The sequence below is a fragment of the Phaenicophaeus curvirostris genome, chromosome 8 (genome assembly GCF_032191515.1).
Source record: "Phaenicophaeus curvirostris isolate KB17595 chromosome 8, BPBGC_Pcur_1.0, whole genome shotgun sequence".
Taxonomy (NCBI): domain Eukaryota; kingdom Metazoa; phylum Chordata; class Aves; order Cuculiformes; family Cuculidae; genus Phaenicophaeus; species Phaenicophaeus curvirostris.
In genome coordinates this window covers 27,888,390-27,904,840 of record NC_091399.1, presented here as the reverse complement: position 1 = coordinate 27,904,840, position 16,451 = coordinate 27,888,390, and the positions used below count along the sequence as shown (strand labels likewise).

Below are 16,451 nucleotides of genomic sequence, written 5' to 3'. Positions count from 1 at the left end.
ACATAAGCAGGGAAAAGAGAAAAAAAAGCGGGGGGAGTAGGAGAAAAATGTTTACAGGCTTTTCTGTCTCCTTCTTCTGTGGCAGCTTCTTCTTGGGAGCCTTGCGCTCAGCACGTCTCTGCTCAGTGGTGGTGTCAGCAGCTGTGATGAGCTTCTGCAGGTCTTGAGTTCTCTTTTCTCTCTCTTTCTTCCTGGTTTCAATTTTGCGGAGCTCCTGGATGAGGTATTCTTCTTCTGCCACCTGCAGACCAGAGCACGTAAAGGCAATCAGAGCAGCAGAGAAAGCCAAGCAAGGCAAGAGAGCCATCTACCGACACCAGCTCTGCTCTAGGCCAGTCTGATAACGATTTTTAAGCTCCCTTGCCTAGTGTCTTGGATTTGCTGAGCACGTTTTGCTCCACAGCCTGCATCCACGGTAATGCCAATCACAACGTCCATAATGCACCCCTCAGCAACATCCATAAATGATTAAACCTCCAAACAAAAAGATCAAGAGCACAGACAGAAGGGTAAAAAAGCCCAAATAATTGTGGTTGCAAATGCAGCGTTGTGAAAAGTTGGCTCCCCTCCCCAGACCTAGCATGTTGAACCCAGAGCAGCTACGAGCAGAATCCCAACACCTGCCAACGTGTGAAGGACAAGCAGAGTTATTCATTACATGTACAAACCTGTCATTAGATGGGTCTACTAACAGCAAAGAATGTTCTCCTCTAGCATTTGGGGGGGACAGTTCCTTAACCTCTAAATCCTGGGACCATTACGCAGCTTCAACAAAGAGAACTAAACATGCAGATTTACAGTCTTTGATGTTTTCTGGCAATATTTTTACTCTCAAGGAATAATTTTCTCCCCATGGATCTCAGGGAACTCATAAGGACACTGATCTGAGAACTTGTTTCTATTCAGAAGACTAGTACACAGAGAAGGTGTTGGCAGCTACCACAGACCATAAATTCTGCTCACCTTCTCTCCTATATAGTCAGACTTCTCAGTTATTATCCTTTTGTATCCCTTAGAACGACATGAACTCAACAACAAAACCCGTGCCTACGTGTTGCTCTTTTCTTATTCAGTCTTTCTTTCCCTTTCCTACCCTCTGGCCTATTTCATCCACCTACTGACCCAACTAAGCATAAAACTTTTGGAGTAGCAATGCTCTCTTCCCCACGTTACCTGCTCTGGTGTCCTATTGTACAGCCTTTCCAGCTGTTCCTTCCTTCGCCTCTCATGGCCAGCATCAAAGACTGGGATTTTCAGGTCTGTGCCAGGAGCAGCACGAATATTAGTCAGCTTGGCGCAGATGTGGTAATATCGTTCCTTCAGGTCCTCCACTGACCTTTTCTGTGGAAGGCATCACAGGAAGACAACGTCATGAAAGCATCAAGCAAAACCTCATGTGGTAGCCAGCTAAGGACACTGGCTGGAGGATGTCAGACAGGGTATAAGGCAGTGCCTGGGAGGAGCCTTGCTAATCCTGGTGGAACCACAAGGAAGGGGGAGTTTCTCAGTGAAATGCGTCAATTTGCGGTCATGGGTTCACAGCTACTGCTTTAAAAACACCCACCAGAGGGTCCAACATTACAGCCGAGGGTTAGAGACAATAAGGCAGTGAACCACTCCCAGATAAAAGGATGCAAGGATGGCTGTCTCAAACAGAGAAAACCTGTGAAATGGAAACTGTCAAATGCACTGGAGGTCTCCTCTGAGCTGGTCCAGACAACGGCTGTTCAAGGCATAACGAAGCAGGTATGAGCTGCAACAAGTCACTGCCCATCACTACATGGAGTCTGAGTTGTGTTCCCTTCCTCCGGGCACCAAAGAAGTTAGGAGTCTGCCCAGCTAGGCAGCCCGATTATTCCATTTTGCTACAGGCTCTTCACATCAGCCTTTCAGAGGGAAACAAAACGCTCCAACATTTAGAGCTGTTCTGTAGGAGTCACACCATTCCCTCATGTCACCAGGAAGCATGGAACCAGGAGTTACAGGAGATCTAGGATCATCTGCAGACCACTGATGGTCCCTGCTTCACAGCAGAGATGACAGAAGCCTGCACCAGGTCAGATCACAATCGGGAGCAGCACCAGTGAAAAATCCCAATCCCCAGGGACCGTTACCAGATCCTCCTCCCAGGGCCTAGACTTGAATCCAGGACACCTATGCTGCTCAGCTAAACAAACTCCCCAGCTGCCTTATCTTCAAGGAACGACAAGTTGTTTTTCCAGCAGGGGCAAACCTTCTAACTTTCTAATAAAACACAACAGGGAGTGAGCACAAGTCACAGCGGATTTAATTACAAACAAAGCAAGCAGCAATGCCCTGTGCTGGAAATTCAATATTCCTCGCTGCCAATAATTCATTATTTTCCCCTAATTAAGTTGATATAAAGGGTAATTTGGTCTTTGCAGCGCAGCAAGCCCTGCACGTGCCATACCAGCAGGTTGCTAGCAGCACCTTGGCCCCCAGGACTCACCTTGAACTGCTGGTGATCGTAGCGATCATGAATCACCACAAAGCGCAGATCAAAACGCCGAGCCAGGTCAAAGAGGTGGTCTGTCTCAGCTTTGGTCCACGCATCATCATGGAGATACATCTGGTACTCCTGCTCTGAGTAGACAGGTACCTGCACTGTCTATGCAGAGAAAAGAAAAACACGGTAGCTCTCTAGCAGCACTGCCCTTCTCACTGCCAACTGGTAAGGGCCGAGACACTTGAGCTAAGAACAAGAGCAATGCATTCACAGGAGGGGGGCTACCAGGACCCTGTGCATTGAGTCCTGGTAAGAAACACAATGAGCAGGTAGTGGACTTGATAAGGAGCAATGTCTGATCCCAGGGCCATAAACACAATGTTCTGGGGAGCCTACCAGGGACTGCTGACTGGGTGGCTGAAACCTATTTCAGGTGCCTGACACAGGCAGAGGTCAGCAACCCACATCCTGACAAGTGGTGTCAATATTATCAGGCTAACATAACAGAAAACCAAGGTTCAGCCAGCCTCCCTGCATTCCTCCCATGCAGCAGCACCAAAACGTTGACATAACCTGCTCTGACAGTCGAGACTGCTTGGGTTGGGACACACTCGCTTGTGTGGGAAGAACAGGAAAGGCAAGGAGCTGTAGTTTCTAGCCTTTAGCACACCTTCTGCTTTGATACACAACCCACTTTCATGTTTGGTGCAGACAGTGCCATAAAGATCTGAAAGGCTGGGTGCTGTACAACTGAGGGCCATAAACTTAGCAAACTTCGTCCCTCCCTTCCTCGTCCAGACTTTCTCCAGCAGAGCCACAGGGCCAAACGACAGTGAAATTCTTAGGGTGTCCTAGGGGCCTAAAAGTCCAAATTCCCTTGCCTGGAACTGCTCTGCAAGGGCCCTATCCAGAACACAAGCGTCACATGAATGTAAAAATACTGCTGTATGAGAGGAAGTGCTAGCACATGTCCTAGCAAAAGCATAAACAAGCCTGTGCTTTCCTCCCTTATCCCCTTCCCAGCACTCCCGCGGTGGAACTTTGCCAAGCCCGAGGTCCTGCCTCCACAAGAAAACATTGTGTGCGTGCAAACAGCACACATGCTTCAACACCTCTCTACCCTCCTGAGTCCTACACCAGAAAAGTCATCCTCATGAACACCATACACCTTGGAAAAGCATTTCTGAGCCTCCAACTAACAGCCTCTTTAGTTCTGCTGCCACTCTTCCACCACTTAGACACAGAAGCTTAAAGGTGAAACACATCTCTTGGGGATTGCTCAACTGTCACGTACCACTCCCACCAGAAGAAAAGCCACCCCACCAGTACATCCCACCAGATATCTATGTACATCATGGAAAAACCCCATGTTTTCTAGAGTAGCATACATACAAGAAGAGAGCCAGCAGGGCCCTCTGCAGCGAAGGGAAGGGAAGGTGGCAGATGCCTGATCAGAGATGAGAATGAGACAAGAGCAAAGAGCAGTCCCCAAAACACCTCCTCAACCCCACTCATGGCTACTCAGGTGAGAACTGCTGAGAAGTGAGAACTCAGATGGAAAACTTGAGACAACCACAGGATTAACTATAAATCCAAATGGAACGTGACATGAAAATTCACATATGACCCCGAGAGAGGAATTTCGAGCAGAAACTGGTACAGTTTCAGTTGCAACGCCTTGGCAGGAACACCAACTACAACTGTACTGACCCCTGTTCAGGAAAGATGAACTGAAATGGGAACAAGCACAGAGCAGAGCAACAAAATGAGTAATGGGGTGGGGAGCTTGTCTTCCAACAACAGATTGGAAGAGAAAGAAGCCTAGCAAAGGACACTTAAAAGGGAATCTGACTGTAGGCTTCAAGTATGCTAGATGGAATGAAAGGAATACCCACAAGAAGAAAAGAACAACTGAAACAAGGACAAAGAAATTGGCTTGCAAAGAAATGCCAATTTAACATGGAAAATTTAACCTGGAAATGAGAATTGGAGCAGAGACAGCCTGGAACAGCTTTGCAAGGAAGCACAGAGGCAGGAAAATCCAAGTGATTTTCAAAAAGAACTTGATCAATTTATGAAAGGGACTGGATAGTGCAGGACCTGAAAGAGCCAAGAAGAGGATTCAATGGCCCAGAAAACCCCTCTCAGCCCTGCATTTCACACTATAAACTCACACAATGATGGGCATTAAATTGGCTGAAACTGCTCAGGAAAGATCCTGGAGCCATGAGAGTGCTCTGTGAAAACATCAACACAATGTCTAGTGGTGGTGAAAAGACAAACTGAACAGTAAAAATTATCAGGGAAATAAAGAGAAACACAACCAATGCAGAAATCTGCCATGCTTCTGTAAGTGAAACGCTCGCTCCTAGACCACTCGTTTCAAAAGAACAGACATTTGAGAACAACGAGCATGAGACAGGGCACAGAAGGGTAGAAATATGTCAAATTACTGAAAACAGTACCTAGCAAGGACAGTTTATTATGCGATGTAACGCAAGATCTCGATGGTTTAAAATGAACAGAGGAAAGCACCTCTGCACACCATATAAAATCAACCTGAAGAACTCACTTTCTGCCATGAACGAACCTAGCAAGAATTATTAAACACAAATTCTTCGTTGAGAAATCTATCAGCCAAAGACCATCAGAAGCTACGAAAAAATGCTCTGTATTTGCCCCATTCTCATGCTCTCTCTAAGCCTTTACTAAGGGTAGCTAGAAACAATACTGGCTGAGAGAGGCTTTTGCTCTGAAACCAGTGACAATGCTTTTATATTCCCCAGATCAAGGTTCGGTGTACACTGCAAAACCTAAGCTTACATTTTGGTTCTTACAATGAAGAAGAAGGATTTAGTTTGGAGACTGGACACACAGAGAAAAGACAAAGCAACTGAGCAGTGACGCAGGAGCCGAGCTGAAGAGCTTCAGCAAGCAATAAGACAGACTACACAGGGAAATGGGCTCATGCCAAGGGAAGCAAGAGCGTTAGGCAAAGATATCAAGTATGTGAGAAAGAACCCACAGAAGAGTCTGGAAAAGTAAATAAAACCCCTCTGACATAGAAAATATCTGCAAAACTCCTCATAGGTGCCTTCTACCTTCTCAAACACGGACCCACTGGGGTGACAACTTGCTCCTAATATGATGTATTTGTGCATGTGCAGATGGCAGAGGTCTGCACCACTAATCTAAAGGTTGCAGTCTTGCTGAAGGCTCTTCTGTCTGACAATTCACAGTACATGATAAAGTTAAGGAAACGAGAATCATATAACTACAACACCCATGTGTGGTCCCCTCTGATAAACTCAGTTGAACTCAGTCAAAAACTGTTACAGGAGTAGAGTCCTGGAAACAATTACACTCCCAAGGTTTCACTCAGCTAGGTAAGTGCCTTGCCTGAGTAACGCTTCAGACTTCCACCCTAGACATCAGAGAAGAGATACCACAGGAGGCTCTTACCGATGTCCCAGCAAGAAGAAAGCATCAGTCAGAGCTTGAGCCTTCCAACTTATAAGGTCAACCAACCACTTAACTCTGCAGGAAGCCAGGCTTAAAAATGTTGTATACAGTTGTACACAAGCAGAGCTTTTGTAGAATCATGTTAGCACACACTTCTTTTTGCTCCCATTCAAATTTGCTTGAAGGGGATTAAACTATATTTTGGAGTCACCCTAACTCTGCTCCTTCCTAATTTTGAAGGTTCTGACTTTGAAACATAAATCTTGATGTAGTTTTCTTTGTGCACACACATGAAAGCTCCAAACCACTCAAAGCAGATCCATCTGGGACAAAAGACAGCGGGAGATTACAACAACACATTGTGACAATACAATGTAAGATGCAAAGAACAAGGTACTGCACCACACTGATACCACAGAAGCAATTTCAGACGGAACGCAACATAATTCAGCATCTGTACTGGAATCTAGCCAAGAGGCTGCAAGCCAGCATTTTGGTCATGAAGCTCAAAGTATTTCACATTAGGTAAAATAACAAGACTCATGACTTTAACGTCTCGCTCAGACTAGAATATCTTTTACTACCCAGAGCCTGTCGTCAGGGAGAGGACGTTCGTTCAGAACTGAATTAGATAGCCCAGCGTCTCCTTGCTAAATTAATGACTGCACACCTGAAACACAGCAATGCTCCAGCAACCTGTGATCACACAGTGAACTCGCTCAGCTTAAAGGATTTGGAGACATCATAGTCTGAGTTCACATAGCTGCAGACCACGCCACAATTCAAACTGCAATTCCCACATCTAACTCAGCCTTCAAATGCCAAATGAACCAACTTCCTGTCTGGACATGCAAGAATCTGACCAAAGGGTATTTTCCAGCTGCTATTTATATGCTTTTGTTTGAAAGTGCTCCCACTTACTTTATTGAACCTGGCAAAAGGGTAATCCTTCCCCTCCTCTGCTGCTCTCCTCCAATGGTAGAACATTGCTCCATCTTTTCTTGCTGGGTTGGTGAAGGGCATCCACTTCCAAGGCCGGACTTTCTTGGACCCCAGTTTTGCTTTAACCGTTCGATAACCCTGAGTGGTATCACTTGGCAGCAGCGGAGGTGCATCCCTGCAGTGGAGAAAAGCACCAGATGAAGCAAAGCAGAAAGCAGCCCACAACAAACCCAAAGAGATTTCAGATTCAGATCTGCCACCACAATGTTTATAGTAGGAAAATCCAAGTTTAAGCTTTATTCAAGGTTTCGTACTTTCTGGACTGTAATGCCTCCCACATCAGAGGACAGAACACACAGCACAGATGGGCTTGAACAAAACCATCTGGAAAGCCAACTATGCAAGAGACTTCTGGGGCAAGGGCACAGCCCGTAACAAGCAAATACAGGCTGCAGCGGAACTCTTTTTGCAGGAATAAAAGCAGGTGCTATTCCCAGTTGTGAATGAAAACTGGATACAGAAGGATAAGGACACAGTGACTGGATGAGGAGTAATGGATAGATTAGACATTAGGAAGAAATGTTTTCCTGTAAAGGAGTTGAGACGCTGGCACAGGTTGCCCAGAGAAGTGGTGGCTGCCCCATCCCTGGAGGTGTTCAAGGCCAGGCTGGATAGGACTTTGAGCAGCCTGATCCAGGGGAAGGTGTCCCCATCCGTAACAGGAAGGGGTGGAACTGAATGGGCTTTAAGGTGCCTTCCAACCCAAAGCATTCTGACTCCTTGCCTGCACCAGCCTATTGTGCCTGTACCTCACTCATCTCCAACACAGAGCAAACCCCTTAAATTTAGAAGGGAGAAGACAGACACTGTCCAGAACTAAGAGAGAAGGGCACAAGCATGGGCCAGGCACAATCCAGGAAGTGAGACTGCCTATGGTTTCAAGAGGATGCTGTCCTGCCACTAAAAGTGCAGGCTACCTTCCAACCTTCACAGGTGACCATAAGCTCTTACTTTTTGTCAGAGTAGAGGAGCGCATAGACTTCTCGGTGCATTCCTTCTGGCCTCTTAAACGTCAATGTCTCTGAAGATTTCTTGGATTTTTTCTGAAACAAAAGAATTGCATTTTAGTTTCAGAAGCAGCAATCCCCAAGGGAACATCAACTACATAACCTAGTGCCCTGTGATGGTTTTCACTTTTATCTGGTTTCAGACACCTTGAATTTCTCCAGGAAAAGTGCCTGTTCCTGGTGGAAGGCATTGACAGACAAAACATGCCCAGTTTCAGTGATAGCACTCACCAGTACTCAAAACACTTGTTGCTGCGCTGATAACACAAATTCCAAGTTGAACATCTGGCAGTAGTTTTCAGGGACTGGTGCACTAAGCCTTTTTTTACCAGATAAGCACCGTCCTCACATGAAGGTATGAATGCATTTAATTGAGCGATTCTTTTCATTTTAGGGAAGATAAGAAATGTCCTCCCACTCTCTCAGTTTTTCTCACTTTGTTCTGCAGCAGTTTCAGTTTTGACCAGTTGTGATCAAGCTCTTGCAGCAGCCCCATGCCAGAACTAATCGGTATCACCTACAAAAGTAAATTCCTCTTTTTCACCTCTACTCTCTCATTTATACAGCAAAGAATTTTTATTTTTATACAGCAAAGAGTAATATTTTTTTAATGTAGTTTCTTCATACTAGGAATTCAGCACAGACAACTCAATCTGGCCCCTAAATCCTTGTCAGAATTGATGGTTTCTGAGGCACACTCCATCTCATACTACATATAAAAACGTGATATAGAGCAGATTAACATTAACAGGGAATGCTTTGTTTTAAGTAGGCCAAGTTTACCAAGTAGACCAGAGCATTTAGTCTGACAGTGCCACCTTTTGAACTACCAGACAGGTTACTACTTTTAAGTACGTGTTTACCATATCACTACCAACTTTTAAACCAGAATATTTTGCACCATTAAAACCAATAATGTGTCATAAATTCTATTGAATCCATACCTCTTATCAAGCAAATTCAAAATCCCATTAAAAAAGTAATAATCTATCAGCATGGACTACAACTACTTTCTATAAAACTTCATGGGAAACATTCATTATATCAGCACCTTTTCACTCCCAATCAAACACCTTTGTCCATCACTTTCTCCAGGAGTGATGTAAGGCCAGCTGAGACAGTTACCCACAAGGTCACGGCACCCCTGTTCGAACACGGACTTCTGGAATTCCCCCAGAGTTCTCAGATTTATTAAAAGTTAATGCCAGCAGGCCAGGGATCAGTTCAGCCAGCTCTTTTAGGAGTTAAGAACAAATCACTTTGTCCTGGTGATTTAAATGTTTTTATGCCTGGTAATTTTTATTTTAACTTTCTCAGTCACTAATGGACTGGAAAGTACTTCATGGTTCTCCTGTGATTTAAAGACATCAATCTGTTTCTTTTCTAATTGAGAATAGATCTATTTCCTGAGCAAGTGCTGCCCTGTTATTAGCAATTTTGCTCTCTCCATGCAGCACCTTTAGCATGATTTAGTTTCTGTACTTTGTAGAAACTCAGAATTTTTCGTTCAAGGCTGCAAGAAGCATCCTGCCCTCCTCCTGGAAACCCCACTGCATCTCCCCTTCCTCTCTCTTTCCATTTATGGTAAATTTGAGAAACTCATCTCATCCTCTGCTCCAAAAGAGAGACAGACAGCAACCAGCACTCCTTCAGCTCTCTACTAGCTGACACACAAATGCATCTAAACCAAAGAACTCCCAGCTCTGAATGCTCAGTGGCACAATGCCACAGGCTGAACCCAGCCAATGAGCTGCTTACCAGACACAGTCCTCACCAGCACAGCTGAAAAGTGGCAATTTTAACATTTCAGCTTTTAAATTACTGAAGCTCATCAGGTTTCCATTACACCAACTATACTATGTTTCCCACCCCCAGCAAGGCAGTTATGAAACCACTGTGCTTCTCTTCAGAGACAAATGTTTCAGTGGAGGCAAACAAAAAGACAGGAACTACCTTCAAGGGATGGAGTGGTTTGTGTATGTTTGGTTTGGTTTTGGGTTGGGTTTTTTTCCAAACACAGGCTTTACTTGGAATCAGACCATTTCCTACCAGATAGCTCCTGGGGATTTCATCTCCCCTGCCTCCTTTCCAAGCACCTCCATATCTCATAACGACTTGTGAATTGCCCTTCCCAACACCTCCTAAAGCACGGAACAGCCAAGACCATGCCTGAATTTAAAATACAGAAGGCAACAACATACTGTAGGCTATTATTACACAGAACTCAGCACATGAGGGAGTACTCCTTAACAGAGCTTACTAACTTGTCAACATTCCCATAGGCAACACCTCCCAGTTCTCCCAAACCGCAGCCAAACACCTTTCCCACAGGGGAAACTCCTTTCATGGTTTGAAGACATTTACTGTTTGATCAAGCCAGGGTTTTTTTATTTCTAATACAGGACTGCATTATATTATTTCTATCTCTTGGGGTCTAGACAGTAAACACACTTTGCACTTATTCCACAAAACGGGAATTTTAGAGAGAGAGAGGAAAAGGCCTTGAGGCCAGTCCCAGCTTACCAAGACACCACTTACACAGCTCCAGCTTAAGGGCTGTTCCAAATGCCACAGCACAGTTAACTAAGACCACCAGGACTGGGACCTTCCAGGCATTTCCAGATGCTGCTAGGAAGGCCGGAAATAAACACACTATGGTAGGAACATGCTTTACTCCATCTTTTTTCCCAATATTCACCCAAAACACCACACGCAATGTCACCCAGTGCCTAGAAAACAAGCATCAGCCCCACAGGGCTGCAATCAGTTCACCTTATCTGAGTTGATGATATCCTTTTTGTTGATGGTGCCAGTGTTCTCCGACTCCACGCCACCCAGCTCCAGGATGTCCCGCACATCTGCGCCCGTCGCCATCTCTCCGACTGCTCACTGGCCTTTTCTGCTGCCGTCCTGTGTGTCCCCTCCAGCTCTGGGAACCAAGAGGCCAGGGTTAACGTGCACCTCTATCCCATAAACACACAAACACTCTTATGTCTACGTGTATATAGAATCATAGAATGTTTTGAGTTGGAAGGGATCTTTACAGGTTACCCAGACCAACCCCTCTTAGAAGCAGGAACACCCTCTACCAAATCAGGTTGCTCAGAGCCCCATCCAACCTCACCTTATGTGTTTCCAGGGATGGGGCATCTACCACCCCTCTGGGCAACCTATGTCAGTGTTTCACCACCCTCAGCATGAAAAAAAGTCTAAACTTCTCTTAGTTTAAAACCATTACCCCTTGTCCTACTGCTACAGGCCTGGCAAAAATAGTTTATCCACTTCTTTCTTATAAGCCCCCTTTAAATATTGAAAGGCCGCAATAAGGTCTCCTCAGAGCCTTCTCTTCTCCAAGCTGAACTACCCCAACTCTCTCAGCCTCCCTTCAAAAGGGAAGTGTTCCAAACCCGTGATCATTTCAGTGGACCTAATATCTATCTACCTACACAGATATAAACTCACACCCACACATATATACACAAATACACACACATATATAAGAGGAGTGGCTGAGGGAACTGAGGTTGTGTAGCCTGAAGAAAAGGAGGCTGAGGGGAGACCTTAGCCCCATCAACAACTCCCTGAAAGGAGGTTGTAGCAAGGTGGGTGCTGGTTTCTTCTCCCAAGTGATAGGCAATAGGACAAGAGGCAATGGCCTCAAATTGCACCAGGGGAGGTTCAGATTAGACATTAGGAAAGATTTCTTCACCAAAAGGGTTCTGAAGCACTGGAAAGGCTGCCCAGGGAGGTGGTAGAGTCCCCATCCCTGAAAGCGTTTAAAAGATTAAGTGCTTAAGGATATGGTTTCATAGTAAACAGGTACAGTTAGACTCAATGATTTCAAAGATCTTTTTCAACCTAGTGATTCTATGATTCTATATATACACTCACACATGTACATCCACAAAAATACACATGCATATACATCCACACACACACTCATATTCACAAATACACGCATATGCATTCACATACACTTATATATACACAACTATACAAGCATATACACACTTATATACACAAATACACACTTATATACACAAATACACACTTATATACACAAATACACATGCATATACGCACTCACACTCACTTATGAACACAAATACACATGCATATACACTCACACACACTTACAAACACAAATACACATGCATATACACTCACACACATGCATATACATTCACACACAGGCTCATATTCACAAATGCACGCATATACACTCACATACACATATATACACAAATATACAAGCATATACACACTTATATACCCAAATACACATGCATATACGCACTCACACTCACTTATAAACACAAATACACATCCATATACACTCTCATACACACTTATAAACACAAATACACACGCATATACACTAACACACATGCATATACATTCACACACACGCTCATATTCACAAATGCACGCATATACACTCACAAACACAAATATACAAGCATATACACACTTATACACACAAATACACATGCATATACACACTCACACTCACTTATAAACACAAATACACGTGCATATACACTCTCACACACACTTATAAACACAAATACACATGCATATACACTAACACACATGCATATACATTCACACACACGTTTACGTACACAAATACACAAACACATGCATTCATACACATGCTTATATTCACAAATGCACTTTCATAAACAAATATACAAGCATAAACACTCACATACACACTTATATACACAAATTCACGCATATATACTCACACACACGCTTACATACACAAATGCACGCATATACACTCACAGACCCCACATCCGGAAAACCCCATATCCATCCTCCCCCCGCCTTACCGCCCCCCCCCCCCCCCACCTCCCCGCCAGGCCCAAGCGCGGGGCCCCGTCCCGGCGGGTCCCGGCGGCCGGGCGCCCGGCACGCAGCCCCGCGGTGGGGTGGCGGCGGGGTCCCTGCGGGGTCCCGGGAGGATCCGAGGGGCCGCAGCGGGGCCGCAGCCGCGCCGGCCCCCGCGCTCCCTCACCCACCGGCGCCGGCTCCGCAGCCCCCGGGACGGTGCGCCCGCCGCCAGGCCCGGGCAGCGCCACTTCCGTTCCCGCCGAACGGGGGCCGGAAGCGCCCGGAGCGCTGTGCGGGGAGCACCACGGAATGGGGAGGGCGGGAGGGGGGCGAGGAGATGAAAGGTTCGAGTCCCGGGCCCGGCGGTGCCGGTTGGGGTCGGAAGCGATCTTAAAGCCCATCTGGTTCCAAACCCTGCCACGGGCAGGGACACCTCCCACTGGATCAGGCTGCTCTAAGCCCCATCCAACCTGGCCTTGAACACCTCCAGAGATGGGACAGCCACAACTTCTCTGGGCAGCCTGGGCCAGTGCGTCACCGCCCTCACAGGGAAACATTCCTGGCTAGTATCTCATCAAAATCTCCCCTCTTTCAGCTCAAAACCGTTCCTCCTCATCCTATCCCTCACTCCCTGACAAAGAGCCCCTCCCCAGCTTTCCTGGAGCCGCTTTCAGTACTAGAAGCTGCTCTAAGGTGTCCCTGCAGCCTTCTCCAAGCTGAACAACCTCAACTCTCAGCCTGTCCTCAGATGCGAGGTGCTCCAGCTCTCAGATCTTCTCTGTGGCCTCATCTGGACTCCATCCAACAGATTCACATCCTTCCTCTGCTGAGGTCTTCAGAACTGAGAGCAGGACTCCAACTGAGGTCTCACAAGAGCAGAGCAGAGGGGCAGAATCCCCTCCCTCGCTGCTGGCCTCGCTTCTTCTGATGCAGCCCGGAATGCAGTTGGCTTTCTGGGCTGTGAGCACACGTTGCCAGCTCACGTTGAGCTTCTCATCCACCAGCAACCCCAAAGTCCTTCTCTTCAGGACTACTCTCAATCCATTCTCCACCAAGCCTGTAATTATGATTGAGATTGCCCTGACTATCGTAAACTGTTTCATGAAATCAAGTTTGTTTATGCCTCAGTAAGTGCCAGCAAATGAACTCTAGGAATCATTTTGGAGTTTTAGAAAACAAGCATCCTTTAATCAGGCTGGAGCAACATCAGAGAGTGATTTCCATCAATCGTGCAGCTAGACAATAGCTGGGGAAAGACTATGTTTCCCACTTACAGGCATACAGATAAATTTCCCCAAGTCTTATGCGTATCCTGTTGCTTTCTAAGGACTAATTGTAGTGTTGTTATGAATTTCACAGCAGTCAAATCTCCTGATAATTTGGAGCTGTCTCCAGTGCCCTGTCTGACCTTGCATCTGAGATAGAATCATAGAATGGTTTGGATTGGAAGGAACATTAAAGATCATCCAGATCCAACCCCCCTGCCATGGGCAGGGACACCTCCCCCTGGATCAGGTCGCTCAAAGCCTCATCCAACCTGGTCTTGAACACCTCCAGGGATGGGGCAGCCACAACTTCTCTGGGCATCCTGGGCCAGTGCCTCATCACCCTCAGTGTGATGAATTTCTTCCTAATGTCTAATCTAAATCTTCCCCCCACCCCATCCTGTCACTACAGGTAAAGGCTGCAAACAGAGGTGGTTACAAAGACACATCTGTTCAGCACAGATCATACTGAACACAAGATGTAACAGTGCCTGGAAAAATACTGTTCGATAAAACATGCTATAAAAAGAACATACTCTCAGAGGGACACTCTGTCTAACATTCAAAAACCACAGTTACTTGGATGAACTTAACTCTGCTTCAGCTTAAAGCGAAATATCCCACTTTGCAGCAGTCACTGCTCGCTCCCGAGCCAGCGGGGGGCAGCACGGCCTCGGGACGGGACTGGAGCTGTGCCCTCCTGGAGCTGGGCTGCAGAGCCCCTGGGGTGCTCCCACCCTCGCCCACCAGTTGCCCAAGGTGGCAAGCTGGGGCGCCAGATCCCCCAGCACAGGGCATCCCAGGATGCTCCCACCCTCGCCCCCGAGGTGCAGGGTCTTCCAGGGTGCTCCCACCCTCGCCCACCGGTTGCACCAGTGCAGGGTTTCCAGGGTGCTCCCACCTTCACCCCCTGAGGTGCAGGGTCTTCCAGGGTGCACCCACCCTTGCTCACTAGTTGCACCAGTCCAGGGTTTTCCAGGGTGCTCCCACCCTTGCTCACCAGTTGCACCAGTCCAGGGTTTTCCAGGATGCTTCCACCCTCACACACACACCCCCCTCCAAGGTGCAGGTTCTTCCAGGGTGCTCCCACCCTCACCCACCATTTGCACCAGTCCAGGGTCTTCCAGGGTGCACCCACCCTCACACACCAGTTGCCCCAGTGCAGGGTCTCCCAGGATTCTCCCACCCTCACCCACCAGTTGCCCCAGTGCAGGGTCTCCCAGGATTCTCCCACCCTCACCCACCAGTTGCCCCAGTGCAGGGTCTCCCTGGGTGCTCCCACCCTCATTCCCAAGGTGCAAGGTTTTCCAGGGTGCTCCCACCCTTGCCCCACAGTTGTCCCAGTGTAGGGTTTCCAGGGTGCTGCCACCGTCACACCCCAGTTCCCCTCATACAGTGTCTTGCAGGGGGCTCCCATGCTTGCCCTCCAGTTGCCCAAGGTGGCAAACCAGGTGTTCCAGTTCCCCCACCCAGCACAGGGCTTTCCAGGGTGTCCCCACCCTTGCCCTCGAGGTGCAGTGTCTTTCTGTGTGCTCTCACCCTTGCCCCCCACTTGTCTCCCCCAGAGGTGGGGAGACAGGAGTGCTGGTTCCCCCAGGACCTTGATGATGGGTCGCTGGGCTTTGCCTCCGCTGGTGCCCTGCACACCTGGGTGTCTCAGGGCTGACCCTAGTTCCCTGCTGAGCTCAAAAGGAGTTTCCCCATCTCCTCACTGGGTCTTGAGGTGCTTGCTCGTGGCTGTCACACCCTCCTGCTCTCCCCGCCAGCGCGTGTCGGCCTCGCCAGCCATGCCAGGTGGCTGCTTGCCAGGTGGCCGCCGCACCACGTGGCACATTTGTGCTGACCGTCCCAGCTTTGTTTGATAAAGTGTACACTCCTCACCTTCGTGCTTGGCAAGAAAACCCTCCTGAAGCTCTTCAGAGGTGCGGGGTTTACCTGAGGGCAACCAAGAGTGAAAGTTCTATTAATGGTACTGTCCTGTTTCCTCTTCCCTGTGAAGAAGGGGGAGGAAACAGCACTGCAGGACCAGGAGGACTTCAAGAAATCACCTTCCCAAGTGCTTTGAGGCAGGAGCAAAGCTCCCTGGCAAAGGTTTGTCCAAAGCAGAAGGTTTTGGCAGGGAGCACAGAAATCCACAAGGATCTGCCAGCCACCTCGGATAGGGGCTGTCCCTGAGAGGACCTCTTCTGTGAAGCAGCCCCAAGATGAGCTGAGCCCCGTTTTGCCAGGGTTGGGCTCAACACAGCCTCTCAACACCAGCCAAGCTGTGCTGGAGTTACCCCTGTTCCCATCCTGCTGGCTATCCCTTCCCATGGGTGCCGGCACGTCACCTCTGCACCAGGGCCCAGCCAGCAGCAGTGTGCCCCAAGAGGAACTGGTGGCACCCCTGAGTGACACCTGTTGTCCTCA

At 47.6% G+C, this 16,451-nt stretch overlaps 1 protein-coding gene across 2 annotated transcripts in view; it reads right to left on the bottom strand.

Moving 5' to 3' along the window:
- Positions 1-13,030, bottom strand: part of DMAP1 (DNA methyltransferase 1 associated protein 1) — a 30,753-nt gene extending 17,723 nt beyond the window's left edge. Inside the window, exons 1-7 of one of the 2 annotated variants that reach the window (XM_069862920.1) lie at positions 12,966-13,030; positions 10,711-10,867; positions 7,883-7,974; positions 6,851-7,046; positions 2,471-2,629; positions 1,174-1,341; positions 56-241 (exon numbers count right to left, since the gene is read on the bottom strand). In XM_069862920.1, the coding sequence (XP_069719021.1) occupies positions 56-241; positions 1,174-1,341; positions 2,471-2,629; positions 6,851-7,046; positions 7,883-7,974; positions 10,711-10,812 (903 nt within the window). In that variant the 5' untranslated portion in view covers positions 10,813-10,867; positions 12,966-13,030. Of the gene's footprint in view, positions 1-55; positions 242-1,173; positions 1,342-2,470; positions 2,630-6,850; positions 7,047-7,882; positions 7,975-10,710; positions 10,868-12,961 lie in introns of both variants that reach the window. The other variant, XM_069862921.1, reaches the window with a different exon arrangement.
- Between the last annotated feature and the right edge of the window lie 3,421 nt (positions 13,031-16,451).